This window comes from Drosophila albomicans, chromosome X (assembly GCF_009650485.2).
Source record: "Drosophila albomicans strain 15112-1751.03 chromosome X, ASM965048v2, whole genome shotgun sequence".
Lineage (NCBI taxonomy): Eukaryota > Metazoa > Arthropoda > Insecta > Diptera > Drosophilidae > Drosophila > Drosophila albomicans.
In genome coordinates this window covers 8977263-9000856 of record NC_047627.2, presented here as the reverse complement: position 1 = coordinate 9000856, position 23594 = coordinate 8977263, and the positions used below count along the sequence as shown (strand labels likewise).

General features: G+C 37.9%; 1 protein-coding gene across 5 annotated transcripts in view; it reads left to right on the top strand.

Moving 5' to 3' along the window:
• Positions 1-23594, top strand: part of LOC117578092 (neuropilin and tolloid-like protein 2) — a 62339-nt gene that overhangs the window by 2317 nt on the left and 36428 nt on the right. For all 5 annotated transcript variants that reach the window (XM_052008667.1, XM_052008668.1, XM_052008666.1 and 2 more), the window contains exons 2-3: positions 18414-18827; positions 23403-23488. In XM_052008667.1, the coding sequence (XP_051864627.1) occupies positions 18414-18827; positions 23403-23488 (500 nt within the window). The remainder of the gene's footprint in view (positions 1-18413; positions 18828-23402; positions 23489-23594) is intronic.

Sequence of the window (23594 nt, the reverse complement as noted above, 5' to 3'; positions counted from 1 at the left end):
GACTATCGCTATTACCTAAGATTTATATGTGTAAATATATTTAAAAATCAATTCCCAAAATATCAAGTATACGTAACAGCACAATGTCATACAAAATGAAGTAAAAAGTATGAGTTAACTAGAGCATAGAGCTTAAAGATTACGCAATTTAAGCAAGGTAAAGTTCAACAAATATTTTTTTGCAATAATTATCTCAATATTAAGTATACGCAGTATGGCCAAGTCCATAACAATACAAGCTTTGGCATTCTTGGGTGCTCTTTTCGCATTTTTCATGCACACACAGCAGCACACTCGTGTATGTATAAATTTTGTTGGCTTTTCTTCGCTTCACTAATAATTGAATAATTTTGACATGAAAAATGGTACTAAAACCGGAATAATTTCCAAGCCTTAGAAGTTGTAAAGATTGGGGCTTCCTTCTCGGATCTTTTCGCTTGGCAAGGGAATTTGAATGGAAAATTTCGTTTTTTTCGGTTTTTTTCTGTTCATGCCACACGTGTGGCATGTCAGTCAAGCGGAAATGAGGCGTGGCTTGCGCTCTCTTTCTCTCTCTCTCTCTCTCTGGTTCTCCCACGCTGTTTCAAACAAAAATTTAAAATGCAAAACTTAGCTACACGCCAGAGAGAAAAAAAACAGTGAGTCGTCCTTGGCATTGAATTGGAATAAATACAAATAAAATGTCATTAAATTTGCATTAAAATGCGAAATGAAATTCTCGCCAGCTTAATCAAATTGCAATGTATTTGGATTTTCAATGGAATCCAACAACAACAAATTCAGCTGGATAGGCAAACAAACATTTTTGGTTCGTTGCCTCTGGAAACTCACTTCCATCCGAACCGGTTCTCGGTTGTCGGTCGCCAGACGACGACTGACGACTGCCCGTCTGTCCGACTATTTGTGTCGTTCGGTGTTGCGTGTGTTCCGAAGGGGGGAGGTGTGTGGAAGAGGAGGGGGATTAACTAGCAGCAAGGTCCTTACAATTGCTCATTGCGTTTCTCTGTCGTTTATTTATTTATTTGAAATTAGAAACTGCCAACTGTTCCCAAAAGTGGTCATTAATTAGTGGCTAAGCACTTTCGTTTAGCCCCAGACTCGTCCAGAAACAACAACAACAACAGCAACAAATGCTGAGCTCTCCGGGATTGTTTTGCCTCGCCATAAAATATGGACTCTCCGCTCGCTCGATACTACACTACAAAAATAGCTGACTCAATCATTTTGATCAAGTCAAATGCGAGTGCAAATGCGAATGAAGTTAATTTAACTACTGATTTAAGACCGCAAAGTGTTTTGATGATAACCACTCGCGAAATTATTGCATAAATAAATATTGTTTTGATTAATATTTTATGGCCATCAGAGCAATTTGTCTGTCTGTCTCCCAACCATAAATCAATGGTCAATCAGCGATTCAGTGAATGGGTCAAAGTTGCGTCTTTATTGTGCACATTTTGAGGCTCAGCCAATCGTTAGCTCATTGCTCATTGCTCATTGCTGTTCATTGCTCATTACCTCATTAGTTGAACAGCAGACTCGAGTACATTTCCAACATGAAGTACTCTCGACTCGAGTCGGTTCAATGGCTCCATTAATCTTAATTGCTGTCTAGCGCCTTCTTTCTTTCGTTTCTTAGTAGCACATTCTTTTGCTCGGCTAATTGATTGATTGAACCAGATTCTCATTACACTCTATCGCCATATGTTGATATTGTGAGGGTGGATGCTCCAAGGATTATCAAGCTCTTTACGCTCCCTCACCTCAAATTGATGAGCAAAGTATAAAACAGTATATACAATATACTCGGTATATACTGAATGGATTGATGGCAGTCGAAGAAGTGGCTTGAAATGGTTTTGTCTAATTAAAAGCAACATCTTCTGGTCACAGCTGCTTTCCACTTGATAGATATAACAAATGAAATTGTGTTGTCAAGGAACCGCAGACTTTGAAGTGGGTTCAAGTGCCTGATTGCCCACTTGGAAGCTGTAGCAAGCGAGTCAACGTTTTGATGCCAGTTAGTTAAATAAGACTTTTCGATCCACCATCTCTAATGACTTTGACAATTGTTCGTTGTTGTCGCTCATTAGATAAGCCTATACAAATATCGTTGATGACACACACGCACACAATTTAATTACTCAATTAAATTGGTATCCCAGTTTATAATAATCCATCCAGTGTTGGCATAAATAATGCGCAGAAATCAGAATCAAATATTTGCCATAAAACTAGACAGGAAATGGATAAATTATAAAGTGTCTTTTTCGTTTGAAGACAAGTAATAACAATTTTGTTCAGCAGCGAACTTTAAACGCTTTCGGATGTGGCAAACATATTTTATAATGCATAACGACGTTCGCTCGCTAATTTAATAGAATGGGCTTTAAGGAAAGAGTTTTCGATGCGCAGCAGCATATCTGGAATAATTTTTGAAGCAGTTTTAATGCCTCTGTTACGGCTCGTCGCATTTGCCATTTTGTGCTCCAAATGTGAGCTGACCCAATTGCTGTGAAGGGGACGACGACAACGCATTGCCCCCCGGTCCTTCTCTCTTTTTCTCTGGGGACTCATATCTGTGCCTGGGTCTTTGCTGCCTTCCCTTGACTTGTGCAACATCAGCTTGCAGAACTTGAACGAATTGGCTTTATGTATTTAACATTAGCTAATTTGTGTTTCTATATATTTTGTAGTCTCTGTGTGTGTTTGTTTTTCGTTTCTTCTTTTTTGTGTTTTTTGCGTTTTGTGCTCCAGTCTGCATTTGCTATTGCCTCTAATTTTAGCTGCATTTTTGCTTTCTCTTGAGCTGCCTCTTGTCTTGCGTTGGACAGTCGACTTAAGTGCCGGATGGCTTGCATTTGCCTCTGTCTGCATCAACATTGAAGCTCTTGTTGTTGCTCTTGCTTGTCCTCCATCTTGTTTGCTTTTCCTTTTCTCGCCCTCTCACATACTGTCTCTCCCTTTCTCTCTCTATCCCTCTCACTCTCTCTGCTGCTGCTGTCTTGACACTGATTTCAATTATAAATTGTTTTCCTTTTGCGCTGGTTTTTGTTTTTTTTTTTGTCGCTCATCTTTGCTCCCTTTTTGCCATCACCATTTTCCCTCTGCCATTTACGTTAGCAATTCTCTATGCTCCTATTCCTATTGCTGTTTATCCCTTTTCTCATACCCTGCATTTAGTGCTTATAGAGAGAATATGTTGTCATGCTATTCTTAGAGTCATCATGCAATGATGGGCATAAGTAAAAATATAAGTTTTTCAGTTGAGATGGAAATATCGGAAATTATGTATTCTATGGTATATTTTGAATGTAATAGTATACCAATATACCATGTATAGTCTTTGGTATAGTTCGGTATTTTTGGTATAACAATTCGGTGTATAATATCAAAATATTGAAAATAGATAGTTACTTCTTTTGGTATATTCTAGTATTTTTTATACATTTATATGACACATTTTTTATAAAAATACCGTATTCTTTTACTTAAGTAGAAAATAGTTTGTAAATAAGTTTCTTATTTTAGTATATTTCAGTATTTTTTGGTATTATAATTTGACATACTTTCTCGATAATATCGCACTATTCAAAATCGTTAGTCACTTTTTCTGGTATATTTTAGTAGTTTTTTGGTTGATTAATTGGTTTGTGGGGTTGCGTATACTCGACCATACCTTTCTTACTTATTTTGATATATTTCAGTATTTTTTCGGTATATTAAGTTGATATCTTTTCTCGCTAATACGGCTTTTAAAATGTTTTACTTTGTTTGAAAATATGTACCGGATATCTCACAGTCGCGCACACTCAGTCTTTTTATCTATCTAACTTGTTTAAATTTCAGTTAATATGCTACTCACCTGCTACCTTACAAGGTATCTGCAGGTTGTGACTTTGTATCCATTTTGGCAGCTTGTTATTTACCATCTCTGCGTCGTGGCCTCAGTGCGTTTTTGTGATTGCTTTCTCAATTGGCGCGCCGCGAGCGCTGCTGGCTATCACTTTTAATCTAAGTTGGCAACAATGCGTCCATCCCACGATGCCACGACCTGTCACGCTCTCCCCTCGCCTTTCCCTTAGACTCCTTCGGGCTCCTTGCGCTCCTGCACGCAAGACAGAATGTTGCGCTGTTCTCTTTATTTATTTATATGTAACTCTACCTACTTTCCTCCTCCTTATTATTATTTCTTTTACATCTTGCTGTCGCTGTTTAGCCGGGTTGCCGTTGTTGTTGTTACTGTTGTTGTTCTTCTTCTTCTTCTTCCGCTGGTAATCCTTGCGGCTATTATTCTTAGCCATGCATTTATTTATCAATTTTTGCGTCGCAAACAAGCCATGTGCTTATTTATGGATAGACGCCTTCACAAGCTGACGAATAAACATTGCCAAATGGCCTCCATCCATTCCATTCCACCCATCCATCCATGGATTGGTAATTACAAAAAAATAAACATAACAAACAAATCATCTTCCTTTCCTACCGCCGGACGAGTTTTCTGTTTATTTGTAGTACAAACACACATCAAATACGCATATCAATAAACAAGCTTGTATAACATACGTGTATTTTCAAAAGTCCTGGCATCGGTATGGGAGATTTTTCAATTTATCTTTCATTTTGGCGGAGGTCTAACGAAATATGGAGAAAACACGCATCGTTTAACAAATTACAGCAAAACGCGAAGTGTTTGACTTTTTCTTGTTTCTTCAAAACGCGAGTCTGGTAAAATATGTAAAGAAGGGCCAGATTGTTATAGTTGCTATTTAGTTATTCTCTTTCTTACGATTAGCTTATTTTTTTGTCATTATTCACATTTTTGTGTATTATTTATTCAATTACTACATTCAAATTCGAATTTATAACATTTTCCATTTAAAATTTTGGGCTGAAAATAATTTAATAATTTAATTTTGTTTAATAATAACAATAGTTCAAATCGTTTTGCGTAATTCATACTTTGTTGCATTTTTCTTTTGTAAGGTAATTATAAATGCAATAGTAGCAATACGCATACTTTTCATTGTCGACTTACTATTTTGATTATAATCAATATTTTGCTTTAAACAATCCAAATCGTAAATTGTAATTTGTGTTGCATATTTTATTGCACCGAAAGTCCAAAATGATAATTACTTTAAGTTGCACAGCAGCCCATAATTATCACATGACAAACTATGTTTGCTGCAGCAAGTTGTGTACTCGTAGAATACCTGCTATGAAATTGCTGCTGTGAGTAATGAGAACTTGCAATTGCTAGCACAAACATGTAATAAGTACACGAGAAAGCGAGAGAGAGAAAGAAAGTTCTCGATGCCTCTCTCTCTCTCGCTCTAAGCGTAAACATCCTAATCACATGTGCCAACGAACACTGTAAGTTTGTCAGCATATCTACATTTCTGCTGAGAAGTAAAGAAGATGAGGTTAAGGACGGTGTAGAGTGAAGGCATCATTGAGCTCAATCGTGATGCAAGTTTCATGTCTGGTTAAAGAGTTTCATTCGTTCAACGTTCCGTTGCATATACTGCTGCTCTCAATTACACTGCAGGTGCAGTGAAAGAGAAAGAGTAAGAGTGAGAGAGACAACGGAGAGAGAGATAGTGAGAGAGAGAATGTGGGAAGTGTCCTCGTCCCTGTTGCACAGTGATTTAATTTTGAAATCTTTTTGCGCTTTCACGCAAATTAAAATGACGACAGCAGCAGGCAGCAGTAGCAAACCACGGCAATGGAAACACGTTCGACGCACTCCGTCTCCGGCAGTCGCACTTGGTCGCAGTTGGGGTTAATAGATCATCATCATCGTCAGCCGTCGTCGCCGTCGTCGTCGTCGTCATGAAGTTCTCCATCGCCCAGCAGCACTCAGCACTCATTGCCTGCTGCTGCTCGTCCCCACAACTGTTTGCTGCTTTTTCGCCTCGGCAAAGTTGCCTTTGAGTTTGAGGTTTGGGCTTCGCCTTTGGGCCTTGCCATAACCCTGCTCTCAATTTGCTTGACGCAATTCAATTGTCAGGCATTTCATTTCAATTTAACCATTTTGGAAATTGTTGTCGCCGCGACGCGAACCAACGGAAAGTTGTTACTGTAGAGAATTGCAAAGTTATTGTATTTCCAGCTGTCGGACAGTCAATCAGTCATCAGTCGGACAATCAATCAATGCAATAGTCTATCACCCATTAGTCAGATAATCTGTGATTTAGGCGTTCAAACAGGTTACAATTAGCTATATAGTTTGACAGTTAATATTTGGCTTATCAGTCAGTCATCAGCCACACAATCAATCAATGCAATAGTCAGTCAATCATTAGTCAGATAATCAGTAAGGCAGATAGGCAGCTTAACAGTTCATCAGCTATTATTTAGTCTCAAGTCAAGTTTAGTGTCAAGTCACGCATTTAGTTAGTCAATCAGTTATCAGTCAGACAATCAATCAAAGAAATAGTCAATCAGTTATTCGCCAGGTAATCAGTGTTTTAGTCAGTTGATTAAGTATTCAATCATTATTTGTAATATCAGTAAATCAATCATTTAGTTACTCAATCAGCCAGTCAGTCAATCACTAATCAGATATCCATTTAGAGAGTTGATCAGGATTCAATCTACTAGATACTTCGTCTGTTCATGTATGTATAATTAAGATAGCCATTCATTTAGTCAGTCAATCACTCATCAGTCATACAATCAATCAATGTAATATAGTCAGTCATCAGTCAGATAATAAATGATTCAGGTAATCAATCAGCGAGAGAACTCGTCTGTCAATATTTAGACTATCATTTAGTCAATCAAATAGTTCGTCAGTCAGTCAATCAGACAGTCAGTCATCATACTTATGTGACCACGCTTGACTGCTTTTTTGGCTTGCTGATACATATTTGCCCATCGCTCTAAACCGCACTTTCAAATTATGGTCGAGCAAATATTTTGTTTGCCTTTCCAGTTTGACAATCAACAGAGGCGTAGGGCAAAGTGAGCGCAGAGCGGTGAGAGGAGGAGGAACAACGATATCAATTGGGGAATTCATCGATTCCCAATTGCAAAAATTGCAATTGCCATGCACAACAAATTGATGGCAAACACACACACACACACACATATACGCACACCAACCAATGTCGAATATAATAATGCAAAAATAACAGAACTGACTAATAAAAAATAGAATGTGCCTGCCTATATATATACCCTGTACAAATATCAACTATCAACTGCAGACAAATAATCAAACGACCCCATGACACTAGAACTTAATTCCAGTTGCAACATGTGTCCGCTCCATTTCTCTAATGCAAATGTTTAAATGTCAATAGTTGAGAGCGCAGGGCAAAGGCAGAAAGTACATATAATAAAAAGAAAGGAAAAAATCGAGCACAAATCATGGAATCACTGAACATCTATGTGCACATATAGCGTATATATGTATACTCGAATCGGTTTATGTCGCATCCAATTGGGATGCACAACATTTGATTGTCAAAAGCGACCGCGAGCAATGAACTTGCAAAAAAAAAAAAAATGGATATTAATGCCCGGCAGTCAAAGGCGAAAAAAAGGTAAAACAAACGCAGAAGCATTTTATATGTGGTATATTTTGCACTCTATGGCATATTTTGAATATAGTACTACATATATCAATATACCAAAAAAGGACATTTTCAAATTTGCGATATTTTTGTGGTATAATAATTTGGAATATCTTAAAAATAATACTGCATTGTTTGGCTTTTTGTCAAAATGGGTAGAGGGTATCTCATAGGCGAGTAAACACTGATGCAGCATTTTTACTTGTTAAATTTTAAGTTATCAACACAATAACTTACAGGTATTTAATAGCCGGGCTAACACATTTCTATCTTTTTTGCTTGATTTCTTATTTTATGGCTTTTCGTCAACTTTTAATTGGGGCCTAAAACTAAATTATGAGTTTGCCAATTGCCAATTGGAATTGTATTTGAGTTGTGTTAACGCCTCGTTGAGCACGTTGCCAAAAATGCATAATATATTTTTTATATTTCGCACTCGTATGACAAACCAAAAAAAAATGTTTGATTGCTGAGCAAAAGTTGTTGTAAATTAATATTCGAATATTCCCTTTTGGATGATAATCCTTGCTCATCATTTCATAACTTCTGCGGCTGTCAACAGTGTCAACCAAAAAGTTTGGTTTGATTGAACCACAATTCCCCCAGAAAAATAGGACCCCGAATTTTTGGTTGTAATTGTGAAATTTGCAAATATTATTCGATGTCATGTAATGCGCTTGAAAATGTCAGTTTTGGGTAATCAACCTGGGAATAAAAATACGAACAATACTAATAAATAGTAGTTGGCAGTCGTGTTGCCATGTCGGGTAATTGTGACATCAGGTTGCATTGTGACCAAACTGGCGTGTAAATGTCACACAGAGACAGGCAGACAGACTGAGCTGTGCCTTCAGTTTGCTGGCAAAGTTGGCAACGAAGAAATAATAATAAAACAGATTTTATTTATGTGCTGCGCAAGAGCAAATTGAAATTCTGCAACACGAGCAGTATCTCCAGATCGCGCGGCGCCTTGCCAGAAGTGTTTGCCTTTGCCTTGGCTGCCACAGCTACATAGACATGTATATATAGATATATCTATAGATACTAGACACAGACACACACAGATACAAATAGAAGACATCCTTGTCCACATCATCGCGTGTCGTAGAAAAGCAAACTTTGGAAATGCATTTGTCTGCTCTCTCGCTCCGTTATTGTTGTGCTCTTGGTGGCCCCATCATATTGCAGTCGACATCCTCGGCAACTACTTACCTTAGATAGAAGCGGAGGCAGCGACAGCGGCAGAGGCAGAGACAGAGATGATGTTGTTGAAGCTGCCTCCTTATGCTTTCAAGGATGTGCCCGCCACTTACAAATAATGGCACGTCAGCCGTGAAAACTTGCAACAAATTCATATCGCCATGCAACTGCCGAGATAGTAGAACGAGCAACAGCTCGCAACAGCTGCCGGATGCACCGCAGCAAATACACACGTGGGTTGCTCAACAAGTCACCCAAAATGATGTCAAACTAGAGCAGCCAAAAGGTGTGCAGCTATGCAAATGAAATCAATTGAATATGTGCTCAAGTTGATGTACTTTGTTTGCAATTTAAGGCAGCAAAAGAGGCTTCAAATTGAATTTATAAATATTGAAATATTTATGGATGCAAATATCCAAATGAAATTAATTGAATATGTATTCAAGTTGATGTACTTTGTTTTGTAATTTAAGGCAGCAAAAGAGTCTTGAATTTATAAATATTCCAAAGTAATCAATTGTCTATATTTTCAAGTAATTGATGTAAACTTTTTGCTGAACAGCTATTTGTTAAATAACGTATTGAATATGGAAGCTTAACTAATCTCAGAAAAGCTTATGAATTTAATGCAGAAAAAGACGCTAACAAAAAATGTTTATACAAAAATAGGGAAATATTTTTAATTGCCTAAATTGTTAAAATTGAGCAGACTATAAAAAGTAATACATTTATTTTGAGTAGAAAATTAATTGGTCAAATCAAGGAAACCGTCATCCACAAACTGTTGCCCTTCCTTTTTACGCAATTCCCCTTGCAAATATCTAATGAAAGGCAAAAATTTGCTATCAATTGCCCAACTGAGAATAGCTCAAAGCTACCCTCGAGTTAAACACACAAACATCAATATCTCATTTGTAATTGCATTTAGCATTTCGGCATTTCAGCATTCGGCATTACGGCATTTTGGCATTCAACATTTAGCATTTGCAATTTCCATGTATTTAATTTGCACTTGTTAAATACATTTTGGGCAAAATATCTATAGACATTTTGCACGTTAAGAACAACCATAAATTGCCAAATGCTTTTGCCTCGCTTCATTACCCCCGCCCCGCACACTCTTGTCGCTATCTGTTCTGTTTTGGTAATTATATGGCATTTTAGTTCTGAGCTTTTTCCATGTTAATTGCGAATTGCGAGTTGCACATTTTGCATGCTGCAAAACGGACTGTAAAATCTCCCCAACTGTGCTCTCTCTCCCGCTCTCCCGCTCCTTCCCTCTCTGTCTATCTCTTAACCAAAAACGGCACAATTTCGAGTGCAATTAATTTTGCCAAAAAGTCCTTCAAGTCCGAGAGAGAGAGCCAACTGGTACGAAATAACTATAGAACAAAAAGACATGTTCATTCATGCCCAGAGAGCATATTGTGAATTGTGAATTGTGAATAGCTGTAGTCGTCGTTGCCGAATGCAAAACATAAGCCGCAAGCGTAGCACTTGCTAGGCCTAAGCGCAGCACACACATTTTCCGAATTATGAAATTTGAATTTTCCAGTTTGACCAATTCAAAGAAAATGCCTCTTATCAATCCATCAGCATCAGCATAGAGAGAGCTAGAGAGAGGGAGAGAGCGAGAAAGCGAGCAAAGAGAATTTCATCAATATTTTCCCTCAATGATGATTTATTAGCTTCAAGCTTCCCATTCATTTCATTTCAATTGAAATCTACTCGACAACAACTGAAAAAACAGAAATCATTTAATTGGTATTCTTGCAAAATCACTGTGAAAATTCAGCACACAACATGACGTATACGTAATGCTGTCAAAGTAAGCCGGTTTAGTAAGAGAGAGAGATTCTGGTTATCAGCTTTGCACATATCACTTTTAAAGCAACCTCAAGGTATGGCAATTAACATATGTATGTATGTGTATGTGCTGTGGAGTCTCTGGCAATTAATTAAAATAGTTGACAAATTTGCCAAGCACAACTTTATGAGCGCAGAGTTGTGTCGAGTACGTGACTCATAATGCGACCAATTGAATGCAACTTACGCTGTGCTATTTCAATCTCAGCACACACACGTTTAACATATGCATTAACATCTAATTTATTCAAGAGAATTCGAACTGTTAAAGCAAATGCTGTTGCAGTCGCAAAGGGGCTGGGGACCAGGGGAAGAGCAATTAGTAAATCATGAGAGAAGATTATGTGCAAAGACAGCAGCAGCGACTGCGGAAACCAAATTGGGGCCAACTAACTAACACTCGACTCTTCCACTCCCTCCCTCCATTTTGCTTTGCTGCTGCGAATGCAAAGCAGTAAAATAAAATAATAATAACAATTGTTACTCCGCTCTGCTTTGACTCCAACTCCAAAGCGAGGGGAGTTTATTAGCATCGTGCTGAAATGTGAGGGGAGGGACAAGAATACTCTTTGATTGCATTTTTATTACAGTCAAATTGTCTGCCACTTATTTTATGCACTGCTAAATTTGTAAGTTTCACTTACCATTTCTTTTTTGCAGGGTATTAGCTTGTCGCGCATGCCTTGTACTCCGAGCACTCGCCTTGTTTCAACTGCTAAAGTTGACAAACACAAAGTGCAGCAATAAATAATCCATTATTCGAACATTTTACTTATAAAAATGGAAGATAAATTGCATTATGCTGCAGCTATCCAAGCACGACTACCAAATACCCTGCAAATTAATGATTCAATATTTATTTAAAAATAACTTTACTGGTACAATAGTTTGTGTGCAATAGTCATAAAATTTGACTTCCTCGGAGCTCGCTTACAAATATTACGTATACGTATGGTATGCTTAATATTAAGTATACGCATATTTAAATCGTATTTGCTGCTGTTGACTATTCACCATAATTATATAATTTGATTTGCTTGCAGTTCACATACAAATATTAAGTGTACGTATGGTATACTTAATATTAAGTATACGCATGGTATGCTTAATATTTGTATTTTTTCATATTTTAGATGATTTTCCGGTAGTACATTAAATATTCGGCTTGACGCTTATAACTTTCTCAATTTGGTTTTGCAGATAATGGTGACGACGACAGTCAGACAATACAAACTATAAATATGCAGAGTCAGAGACAAGTCACAGTAACCGAATGGGGCCATAGCTGAGGCTACAACAGACACTGGCCAGAAGAAGGGTGGGGGAGGTGTAACAGGGACGGGGGATGGGCGAGAGCATATAAATAAGTAGGAGTCGGAGAGCTGTCTGACACAAAAATGGAATGTACGAGGCAAAGCTATGCCAAAGCTGCTCTCAGTATGCTGCCTGCCCCGTTGCCCCGTACCCCGTTGCCTCTGCCACGCTGTCGTTGTCTCGCTGGCGCTGCAAGCAAAATGCAAAATTTATTGCAGAAAACTACAGAAACAGTGGGTGGTGCGTGTGTTGCCGCTGCCGCTGCCGCCGCAGCCGGATGAAGTGAGGCGTGCAAAATGTGTTAAGTCTATTGAGTGTATTAAAGCAAATAACTGCTGCGAATGAAATACATGCAACAACGACAACGATGGGCGATACATGCAGATGCCAACGGCAACAGCAAGGAGTGCGATGGGGAGACGGAGGCGTGGCAGATACTTAAATGCCAAACACAGTGGCGCACACACATATGCAAATATGAATATAAATGAACAGCGACTGAGCGAGTGCCGAGTCGAGGCTAAATCAGGCGAAGCAGACAGCAGACAGCGAGCCAGCGAGTCCGGGGAGAGGGTGAAGATGGGCGACAATCTGAAGTCGAGGCAAATGTTTCTATGCGTGCATGTGTATGTGTGTGTGTGTGCGGATGCCAAAAGTTGAAAGTTAAACTTATGGGCGCAAAGAAATCGACAAGGGTATTACAACTAAAACAAAAGTGTGAACAAGCGCAGCTGCTGTGGGGCAATAACGAGGCCACGACAATGTGTGGAAATGCCGCGGGGAGTGGAGGGGAGGGGGAACACTGAACATAGTGAAGAGGAGTGTTGTAGTGTGTTTCAAGCTTCAATGATAACGCAAAGCATCGCTGCGTGTCAAATTTACAATTATGCGACCCAACGCCAAAAGACTTCGATTCCCAGCCACAGACCCAACTCGAGCTTTTCCCTCTCTGCCCCCTGCTTCTTTTGACACAGTGGCAAATGGGCTTTTCACGTTTGCGACCACCTACGCTCCCAGCTACTCGACAGTCAATTCGATAAAGTGCCAGCGGGAGGCAGAAAACCAAAGAGAGAAAAGGACGAGGACGAGGGCGAGGGACAAAGTGTCAATACAAACACAGAGACCTAAAAGCGCAATTAAAGACTGAGACAAAAAGACAGGAAAATAGTGAACCCAACACAACTGGGTTGAACTTCTCAGGCGCAAGCAATCAAACAAACAAATTCGCAGCAATATTCGAGTTGAAGTAAGAGTTGGGAGTTAAGAGTAGGAGTCGAAGCTGAGTTTTGGGTTGGGTGTTAAAATTAGTAGCTGGAAATGGAAATTCAGCTCATTCATGTGTGGCATGCGTGGCTGCTACTATTATGTTGTGTTATGTTATGAGTAATGAAAAGTTAAGACCAGTGTGTTAAATACCACACTAACAACTTGTAATGAATACAAGATTTGACTTTATTGGGGTCAACAGTCGCTGTCGATGTCGATGTCGAAGTCGATGCATATTTGTGTTTACTAATTTTAATCGGAATTTACTTGGCTTGTTATTAGTTGACTTTTGCTTGTCACATGACTTGCCTTTGATTAAAGTTTATGCTTGACTTTGACACAAAGGAAGTGTTATCTGCTCTCAATAATGATTTCATAAATTGAAATTGCTGAACAATAATGTTAGAGATGAGAAACGAATATTAAAACAAGTAAGAAAGTTACAGTCGAGTGTGCTCGACTGTGAGATACCCGCTACCCATTTTTAATAAAGGCAAAATATTGCGGTATCATTTTGAAAATATACCGAAAATACTTAAAAAATACTAAAAATATACCAAATGGTATGTTTGGTATATCAATATAGTACCGCATTCAAAATATACCATAGACGGCACAATATACCAGATTGTCAGCCAAAGCAACTAAGACCCCTAGTAAGTAGGCGTTTTTGCCCATACAAAAGTATTTCTTTAATAACTTCGACAATTTTTATCTGATCGCAACCAAATTTTCAGGAATCATAACTACTATAGTTGTTATTATATGTACCAACTCTAGCTTTAAAATTACGCTTGTTATTCGATTTTTTTGATTTGCGGGGGCGGAAGTGGGCGTGGCAAAAATTTGAAACAAACTTGATCTGCGTGCAAACATAACAAATGCTGTCGAAAAAAAATTATAGCTCTATCTCTCGTAGTCTCTGAGATCTAGGTGTTCATACGGACAGACGGACGGACACACAGACACACAGACGGACAGACGGACATGGCTAGATCGTCTCGGCTGTTGACGCTGATCAAGAATATATATACTTTATAGGGTCGGAGATGCCTCCTTTTACCTGTTACATACATTTCCTGTCGGCACAAAGTTATAATACCCTTCTACCCTATGGGTAGCGGGTATAAAAACATAGTATTGTTTGCGATATAAAAAAGAACGAAAACAAATTAAGTAAAATAAAATATGTATATTCTATTATATTCTTGCTGCTTTTATTTAGAGAAAATATTTCAGGGAGAAAAAATAAAATATAAAAACTGTATATAAATATTTTAATATTTTTGTTGATATTAAAGAACATTTGAATCAAGTAAGAAAACTACCGTCAAATGTGGTCGACTGTGAAATATCCGCTACCCATATAAATTTGATACCTTAAAAAATGCAGTATTAAATTGTATAAATATTCTTGCGAGCTTCATTTTAATTTAATATTTTTAGATATGGCGAAAATATATTTATGTTAATAAAGTAATGTCAACAACGCAATATTTTTCAGGATATTGAAGTATGTAACAAAATCAAATATTCTACACCCTAAAATATTTTTCAAAATTGCTGTTTTCATTTGGAGTTAAAAAAAAGAATAATCAAATATTCTGTAACCTAAAATATTTCTCGAAATTGCCGAATTCATTTACTGCTGTTGCAGTAAAATTCTATTCTTTGTGTGATTCTATATCTTCATCTATTTTGATTGGTCAATATTCAATATTAAATATTATTCATCGATTAAAAAATAGACAAATATGCAATATGCTATAAGCCACCAGCATATTTTACATGCGATCCATCAATTCCATTCATGCCCAAAAGATCTCGGTCTGAAATGAGTAACGACATGTCCTTCGACAGACAAGCAGAAGGAGAACTCCAACTCCAACTGCTATTGCCACTGCCGTTGGCACAACTGATGTTGAACAAATGAGAATGGCATGCTCATGCTCGTGTGGCGTGCGACAATTATGTATGTCAAACATTTTATCAATTTCAAACATGTTGGCTGTCATTCAAATTTTACAAGTATTTGGCAGCTGCCTGACTTGGAAGTCATCAATCTGCAGCAGCAACAGCACCACCACAAACTCACACACAAACTAAATGAATAAGTATTGAGAGGGGATTATAAAAGACATTTGAATTTAAAATAGACCTTAAAGTAGCGGTGACTTTCGTTTGAAATATGCATAATAATAATAATATTGCATACTTATTTTGTAATAATTTATCAAAATGTTTATCTCAATTATTTCACTCTATCATTTGGCAGTCCAAACATATTTAGACTTTTGTCAATACACAAAACCACACAGAGAACAAGAGAAAGGGAGAGAGAGAGAGAGAGAGAGAGATAGAGATAGAGTTCTAATTAACAAGCTCGAACATATTATTTTTGGCAACACGAGCAAATAAATTATGCATGTTTTAATTAAAGCATTTAGTTAAAGTTTGCAGCTCATTAGATCGAATTAGCTGTGCAGGCAGCAAACGTTTTAACATGAAATATGCTAAATAAACACTGCTCTCTCGTATATACATATTAAATATTATGTTGTTTCAAATTAATTTGTGTTTAATTCAATTTATAAGGCAAACGGCAACGGCAACGGGTCGGACAAAGTTGCAGCAGCATCCAAACGGAAGCACAGCAACTTTGACAGACTGCAAATAGTTGCCACACACAAACACATTCACACACAAACAGACACACACACATACACATGCACACTCTACATACGTGATGCATTGAAATGCGAGTACTTTTGCCATAGATGCCACATGCGACCGGCACAACAGCTGCAAAGCGTAGCATACTTACGGGCGTTGCCACTGAAAGGGCAACAACATCGACAACAACAACAACAACTACCACTACTACTACTACTGTGTGGAAGAGGAAGAAAACTTTCACACACACACACATACACACAGACACGCACTCACACGGCGATTACAAAAACATCAACACTTAATATGTTTATTAAATTTGTTGCTACATCATTAGGCACTAGCAGCCATATAATGCGGCGCAAGCACTTTGCCTGGCAATCGCCACCCCCCCTTCCCCATACATACACACATGTTCATGATAGGAGTAAAGTGTATGTGTGTGTGTGTGTGTGTGCTCGCTGTGTGCTTTTATACCCTACGCTCCATAAAATGTCTACTAAGGTAATTCAAACTTGTGCAAATGCATGTTACACTTGCCGACATCATGAAGAAGTCGTAACACAGGCCATAAAGGACATGTTTCCAAGGCGGGGATAACACACACACACACACACACACACACACACACATATCTACACACATTTGCGCTTGTATAGAAAGTATACAAATATTCATATCTTTCAGTCATAATGCATTTTTAAGATTGCTTTAAATCGAACCAATAAAATAAACACATATTCAGCAAAAATGTTCAAGCAAAGAAACAAATACTTAATTAATATCGCGTGTTCTTATTTCCATTGTTATTAAGCGAACAAAAAAAGAAAATACAAATTTAAATTGCATATTCAAGACAAAGACTCGAAGGGTAATTAATAAAATTACAAATGATTATTACTTTGCTGCCAGCTTTTGCAATAAAAATTCTTTTCAGTGTCTTTCGTTTAATTATTAATTTTAATTTAATTGTTGATGCTCAAATTTGTTGTTTACTTGTTGACAATCGAGCAACGGAATGCATTATTTGTTGGAATTATTGGAAAAACGAAGAGAATCAATTAAGTAAATAAATTCGTGCTTTAACAAAGTCCCTTCATATAATAATTTTAAATTTATTTCATATTCAAAAAAAAGTAGAACAAATTTTATTATGCCTACTTTAAATTTCATTGTAATTAAATATTAGCCTATGCTTGTTTTCTTTTTATTCTTTCTTTATTGTTCAAAATTTCATATACAAGTGGACATTTTCATTTTGATACCTTCCTATTACTTATTGAATCTCTTTTCTGAAGCTATTATTAAGTAATAAATAAACTGTCAGTTTCTTTCATTCATATTTATAATCTAAATTACTTCATTATTTAAAATTCAAGAGATGTATTCTTTTACTTTTAATTATTGAATCTGCTCTTTAGCTGACATAAATTTAGAATTTCGGAATTTCCCGATTTTCTCAGTAATTTCAAATTTAACATGCAAGGAGAGAACAAAATTTCCAGCTAATTTCTCTAGCTGATTTTCAAATGAAAATCTGCAAAAAGCTGCAACCTTTTACAGCTTAGTTCATTTCACTGAATCACTTTGCAGAATTTGAATTGTTCAAATGGTTGAAATGTAATTTGGATGTTTAGCAAGAGCCATAGAGAGTGGGAAAGAGAAGGAGAGAAAGTGAAAAAGAGAGAGAGAGAGAGACAGGGAAATGAAGAGCCGCTTAAGCCCCAGCAGTCATTTACAGGCCACAAGGCGAGGCAATGCCCTGCAAAAAGTGCTCGAGGCACGCACACACACTCACACACATGCAAAGAGCAGCTGTGCCCTTGTGTCCGTGTGTGTGTGTGTGTTGAGAGAAGTGTGTGTGCTTTGGGCCACTTAACTGGGGCTTAACGATTGTTATTTAGATGCAGTTACAGTTGCAAGCTGCAAGCTGCAAGTTGCAAGTTACATGTTGCAGTTGCACACTCACTCTTACTTGCTCGACAGTTCAAATACACTCAAGCGAGTGTGAGTACGAGTGTGTGAGTGCGCGAGTATGTATTCATAGAGTTCATGCTTTAAAAATTTGCATTGCCTATTTTACTTCCTTTTTTTTTTTTTTGTTGCAGCTGAAGAATTCTCTTTGCGTTGCGTTTTTTTGTGTAACAAGTGTGCGAAGTTGTTGCTGCTGCAGTCGCTGTTAAAGCAAACACAGCATACAACACAGCACACTCTCTTCCTCTTCCACGTTTTTTTTATACATTTTTAGCGCGCTCAAAAGTTATGCGCATTATTAAAAAGAAACGCGATTCTCGCATAAATTTTAATGCTCATGATTATTATTATGATAATAAATTTTATGGAAATATGCGTGCTGTGCGTGTGTACTTGCATGTGTGTGTGTGTGTGTGTGTGTGTGTGTTTGTGTGCATTGGTAATTCATGCTGACGTTGGCAAACAAACAGCAAAACTCAAAGCTAAGCCTTCTTCCCCTCTCACTCACTCTCTATCTCTTTCTCTCTTGTTTTACAGCTGCCGCCAGCATCATTGAATCCAGCCGCCTGGAATCGACAGCAACTCAACCACAGACAATAGCGCCAAGCAGCGAGCATCGAGTGCAGCAGCAGCAGCAACATCAACAGGAGTTCGGCAATGCCAGCAGCACCACTTCCGACTATCGAACAGCATTTGCTGCTGCCGCATCGACAACGACATCAACAACAACAACAACATCATCGACCGCAATCCTCAGCAGCAGCGGGGAGCAGCATGCTTTAACGCTCGCTCGACCACCGCGCGGGGGACGCTTCAAGCGGCAGGAGGAGGAGGAAGAGATTGATCGCTGTCGACTCTTTGTGGAGGGCTCTCCGAACAAGAATGAACTCTACAGTCCGGAGTATCCCAATCTCTATCCCAAGAACATCAATTGCACGAGAGTCATCACAGGTGAGTCGACTAAGTATCTTTATTTACAATCTATCTACATTTTGTGAAGAAATATATTGACAAACTATACCCAGATAAATCACATATGCTGACTAATAAATAGTTGAAAAGTAATAAAGAAAAATATTAAGTAAATAATAGCATTCACTGAGATTCGAAGTTCACAAGTGAAGAAAGGATTAAATAAATAATAAACTTGCCTGAGACTTTAATCTCCCAAGTAGAGTAGTTAGAAATAAATAAAATAGAAAACAAATTAATTATAAATAACAAATAATTATATATAAAGCCAAATATCCTGTACAACCCAATCAATAGTAAGAGCTAGAAGGCTGGAGTTTTTAGACTAGATAGCTTACGAAGTATAATCGTCTATTAAGACTACTTCTGACAAAAGACTTCTTATGACAAATATTGTTTTTAACTAAATAATAAGTACAAAAATTATTTAAGTATATCATACTGACTTTTCTGAATGACTTACTATCTAAATTATTAATGCACAGCATAAACAGTAAGAGTTAGAAGACTGCAAATTTTATACTAGATAGCTTAGCAAATATAATAGACTGGGATTTTAACGACTTCTCATGAAATGTAGTGCACCTAAATAAGTACGAAAATAATCTCTATATATAAAACTAGCTGTCCTGAATGACTTACTGTTTAAGCTATTAACGCACAATATAAACTGTAAGAGTAACGAGACTGTAAACTTTACACTAGATAGCTTACGAAATGTTGATCGTGCAATAAGACTGGGTTTTTATTGAATACTTTAGAAAAATTTTATTCACTAACTGAACTATCAAGGCACGACGTAAATGAAAAGAGTTAGGAATATGCAATTTACAATGCAATTACACTAGAGAGCTTACTAAATTTGAGCAAGCAATAAGACTGGGTTTTATTAAAGACGACAAACAAATACAAAATTAAAATAACAATTGAATAATAAAAAAAAATAAATAAATAAAACAAAATTCAGAAATTTATAAATATGCTTATAATAAATATAAATATAAATGTTTCTTAAACAATAAATTTTAAGTGTAGATAACTCGAGGTTTGTAATAAATATTTATTATGCGTTTAGAAGTGTGAATACTTGCATGCTTATAAATTGTAAATGAATAGAGAGTGCAACTGACCAGAAGTTTAGTGCATGTTGAAGGCGAAATAAAGAGATTAATCTTGATGAGTAGACGCACTCGAGTTGTTCAAGCTAATGATAGCGAAGTGAGTCTAGCCAAGCGATAATATGAGAATGCATTGCGACATTTAGCCAGCGGACAATATCAACGTTATTATGACGATGGCACAACGAAGATGCGAACTGCGAACTGGAAGTTAGAACTTGCAGTTCAGAGAGAGAAGGAGAGCCACAGAAGCCAATTCAGAGCGAACTTCCTGTGGCATATGAATGCCGCGAAGTGCGTGCATGAGTGAATAGTTGGGGTGTACTCGCAGTCGCAGTGAGTGGGCGAGTTGGTGAGTGAGTGAGTGCAATCAGGTCTCGTAAAAGATTATATGGCAAGCACTTTGCTGCCGGCGCAACTGACTGCAAATAATTGCAAGTCTTAACCAAGATGTGCGTTGGCAAAGAGAGAGAGTAAGCGAGCGCATTGTGTTGACATTTCAGACAGACAGAGAGACGAACAGACAGTGACAGTCATTCAAGGAGTCTGTCAGTTAGTCAGCTAGTCAGCTAGACAGTTGTTCAGCTTGGCAAGAGAGGGTTGGCTTGCTTTAATGCCGCCGCCGGCTGTGTGGCCTATTAAAAGCGTTAGCGTGTTTCACTGATGGCCTCCAAATGAAATTAGGATTGCCGCTGGGATGCGGCATGCGTTCGCTTCAAGATTGCAAATGTGATTGCGATTGCGATTGAATTGGAGTTGAAGTTGAAGTTGAAGTTGCTCTTCAAGTTTGCGTTGGAGTTGCAAATTGTAATGGAAGCCTTCGCATATTTGCGCTGATCTTTCAGCTTCACTGAGTTTTAGTCTCTTGTTTTGTTTTTTTGTTTTTTTTTTTTTTTGCTTATCGACGGCCAAATCATTTGTCAGTTAAGACAAAATGCGCTGCTGGCAGTATAAAAGCTAAGCGAATGAAATGATTGCCACGCATCACCGGTCACACTCAGTAACTGTATGAGTATCTGTATCTATGCAGCTTGTGCTTGTATCTATGCGCTGTATTAAGTTTACATGTGTGCTTTTCGCTTAGGCAGACAGCTAGATAAATGGTTAGATAGACACAGATAGATAGATAGGCAAGCAAAGCTGACGACTGCCATTGGGAGTGGCAGGATTATTTGCATATCAATATGTGCCGTCAGGCAATAGACCGGCTCAAGTTGCCAACAGCAGCAGCTACAGCTACATCTACAGCTGGAGCAGCCTGTTGGCTGTTTGCTGCCTCCCCATTCCCATCATGCGACACCCTTCGACTCTTTGCTCTCTTCACTCTTCGACTCTCGACTCTCCACATTCTGTGACTGTTGCCTCCTTCTCAAAACGTTAAGCGGCTGCATTAGTATTATTTAAGCTTATGCTTATGCTTGTGTGTATGTGTGTGTGTGTGTGTCTGTCTGTGTATGTGTTGGAGCATCCATCTTCCCTTTCTCCTCCCCCTCTTCCTTCTTCATCATCTCTCTGTGTCAGCATTTGAATCCGCCCTTTGGCTTGTGCTCTGATTCCATGTGTAGCTCAGCCATTAATCTCCATTTGTAATTACTTCTTATAAATCAGATTAGCCGCTATCTCCAAATATTAATAATAAATACAAATCATACAAATTATGCCATACATAAGCACGCATACTAATCGATGGCAAGCTCATTTAAAGTGTTTGCCGATTGAGTTCTTAGCTTCAGATTTAGCTTTGAGTCTGTAATTTTAATGCAGCAAATTCTACAACAATTGCGGTTCGCAGTCTGGGAATTTCTATGCTCTATGCTTTTCAGTATTTTCTTTACAGTGCTTTCTGTTTCCTTTTTATACCCGCTACTCACAGGGAAGAAGGGTATTATAGGTTAGTGCCTCCACGAAATGTATGTAACTGGAAGAAGGAGGCATTTCCGACCCTATAAAGTATATATATATTTTTGATTAGCGTCAACAGCCTAGACGATATAGCTATGTCTGTCTGTCCGTGTGTAAACAATCGAAAAACAAGCGTAGTTTTAAAGCAAGAGTCGATTTTTGGTAAGTATAATAATATCTATAATTTTTATGATACCTCAAAGTTTGGTTGCGTTCAGATAAAAATTGTAGAATTAGAAAATAATTTTGTATGACAATCTGGTATATTTCATACTCTATGGTATATTTTGAATGTAGTTCTATATCAATATTAAAAATATAGCCTTTTTTGCGGTACATTAATTTGGTATATTTTAATATTAATACCAAAATAAGTAGCAGGTGTCTTACAGTCGAACACACTCGACTGTAGTTTTCATACTTGTTTTGTTGCTGTTTTTGTATTTTGTAGTCAAGGCCAATCAAACTGGAAATCCCCATTCACCAAAAAAAAAAAAAAATACAACGAAGAAAAACATAGCATTTTGTTTGCGCATATGTCTGTGATTCAGTCTTTCAATGCAGCTCCATTATGTTATGTATACGCATCGTGGGCCCAAGGTCTGTTCTCTCGCCTGGTCCTTGGTACCTGAGGGTCCCAGTTATGCCACGTCTGGCCACAAAGGCTTCGCGTATGTGTGTGTGTGTGTGTGTTAGTGTGCGTGCTTCTTTGTGTGACTGTATGGTTGGGCTTTCTTCTCTCGTTTCTTTTCTTTTCTTTTCTTTTGGTTTTTGTGTATTTTCAAGTGCCACGCGCCAGCCCATTGATTCATGCCAAGGATTCAGTCGTTATCATCCGTTTATCTGCCCCCTCCCCTCCCCTCGCCTTCCCTTACCACCCCCTTGTCTTGCCTTCGTCAGGCTGCTGTTTTCTTTTATATGCGGCCACTGAATGAGTCCCCAGCTGCATTCATTTGGAGCACACTCACACACACACACAAAAATACGACGCCGGTTCGAGTTTTAGCCTGAGCTGTTGTTAATCAGACGCCTCTGTCTCACTCACTCCCACAATCTTCCTCTCTATCTCACTTTCTTTATGCTGTGCCGCAAAGGAACAAGGCCAAAAAAAAAACCGCAGCAAAGAAAAGCTCGAGACAATATCGCAGCTACAAGGTTTTCCAGATCCTTTTACAATTTCAATTAGTCTGCCACACTTTTGCCCATTTTCCACAATTTTGAGCAGTAGCTGATCTCAGCTCTATATACAGACTCTTGCCAGACTGTGTCTCGTTAGCTTAATTAAAGGATGCAACTCCTTTAGAGACAGAGACGCATATTACCTGGTAAAAATCAAAAATATATTTAGTTCGAAATAAAATGCATTAAAAGTTGTAGCAAGAATTTCTTAGTTAATACTTTACGCAACAACTCTGCTTAAACTCAGCTTCGTAATCCATTTGGTGTCCAAGTAGAATAAATAAATTTACTCCTACTTTATTCACGTAATAATACCTCTTGTTGTTGTTGTTGTTTCTTTCTGTGTTAATTACAGCGCCAAAGGGTCAAATCATACGCCTGGACTTTCGCAACTCGTTTAACATCGAGGCCAAGGAAGAGTGCAAATTTGATTTTCTTGAAGTAAGTACACAAACAGGGAAAAAAGAAACTACAATAACAATAAAAAAAAAAAAAAAATACAGATACGAAACTAGTGGCAACAACAAAATGCTTTAGCATAAAGCTC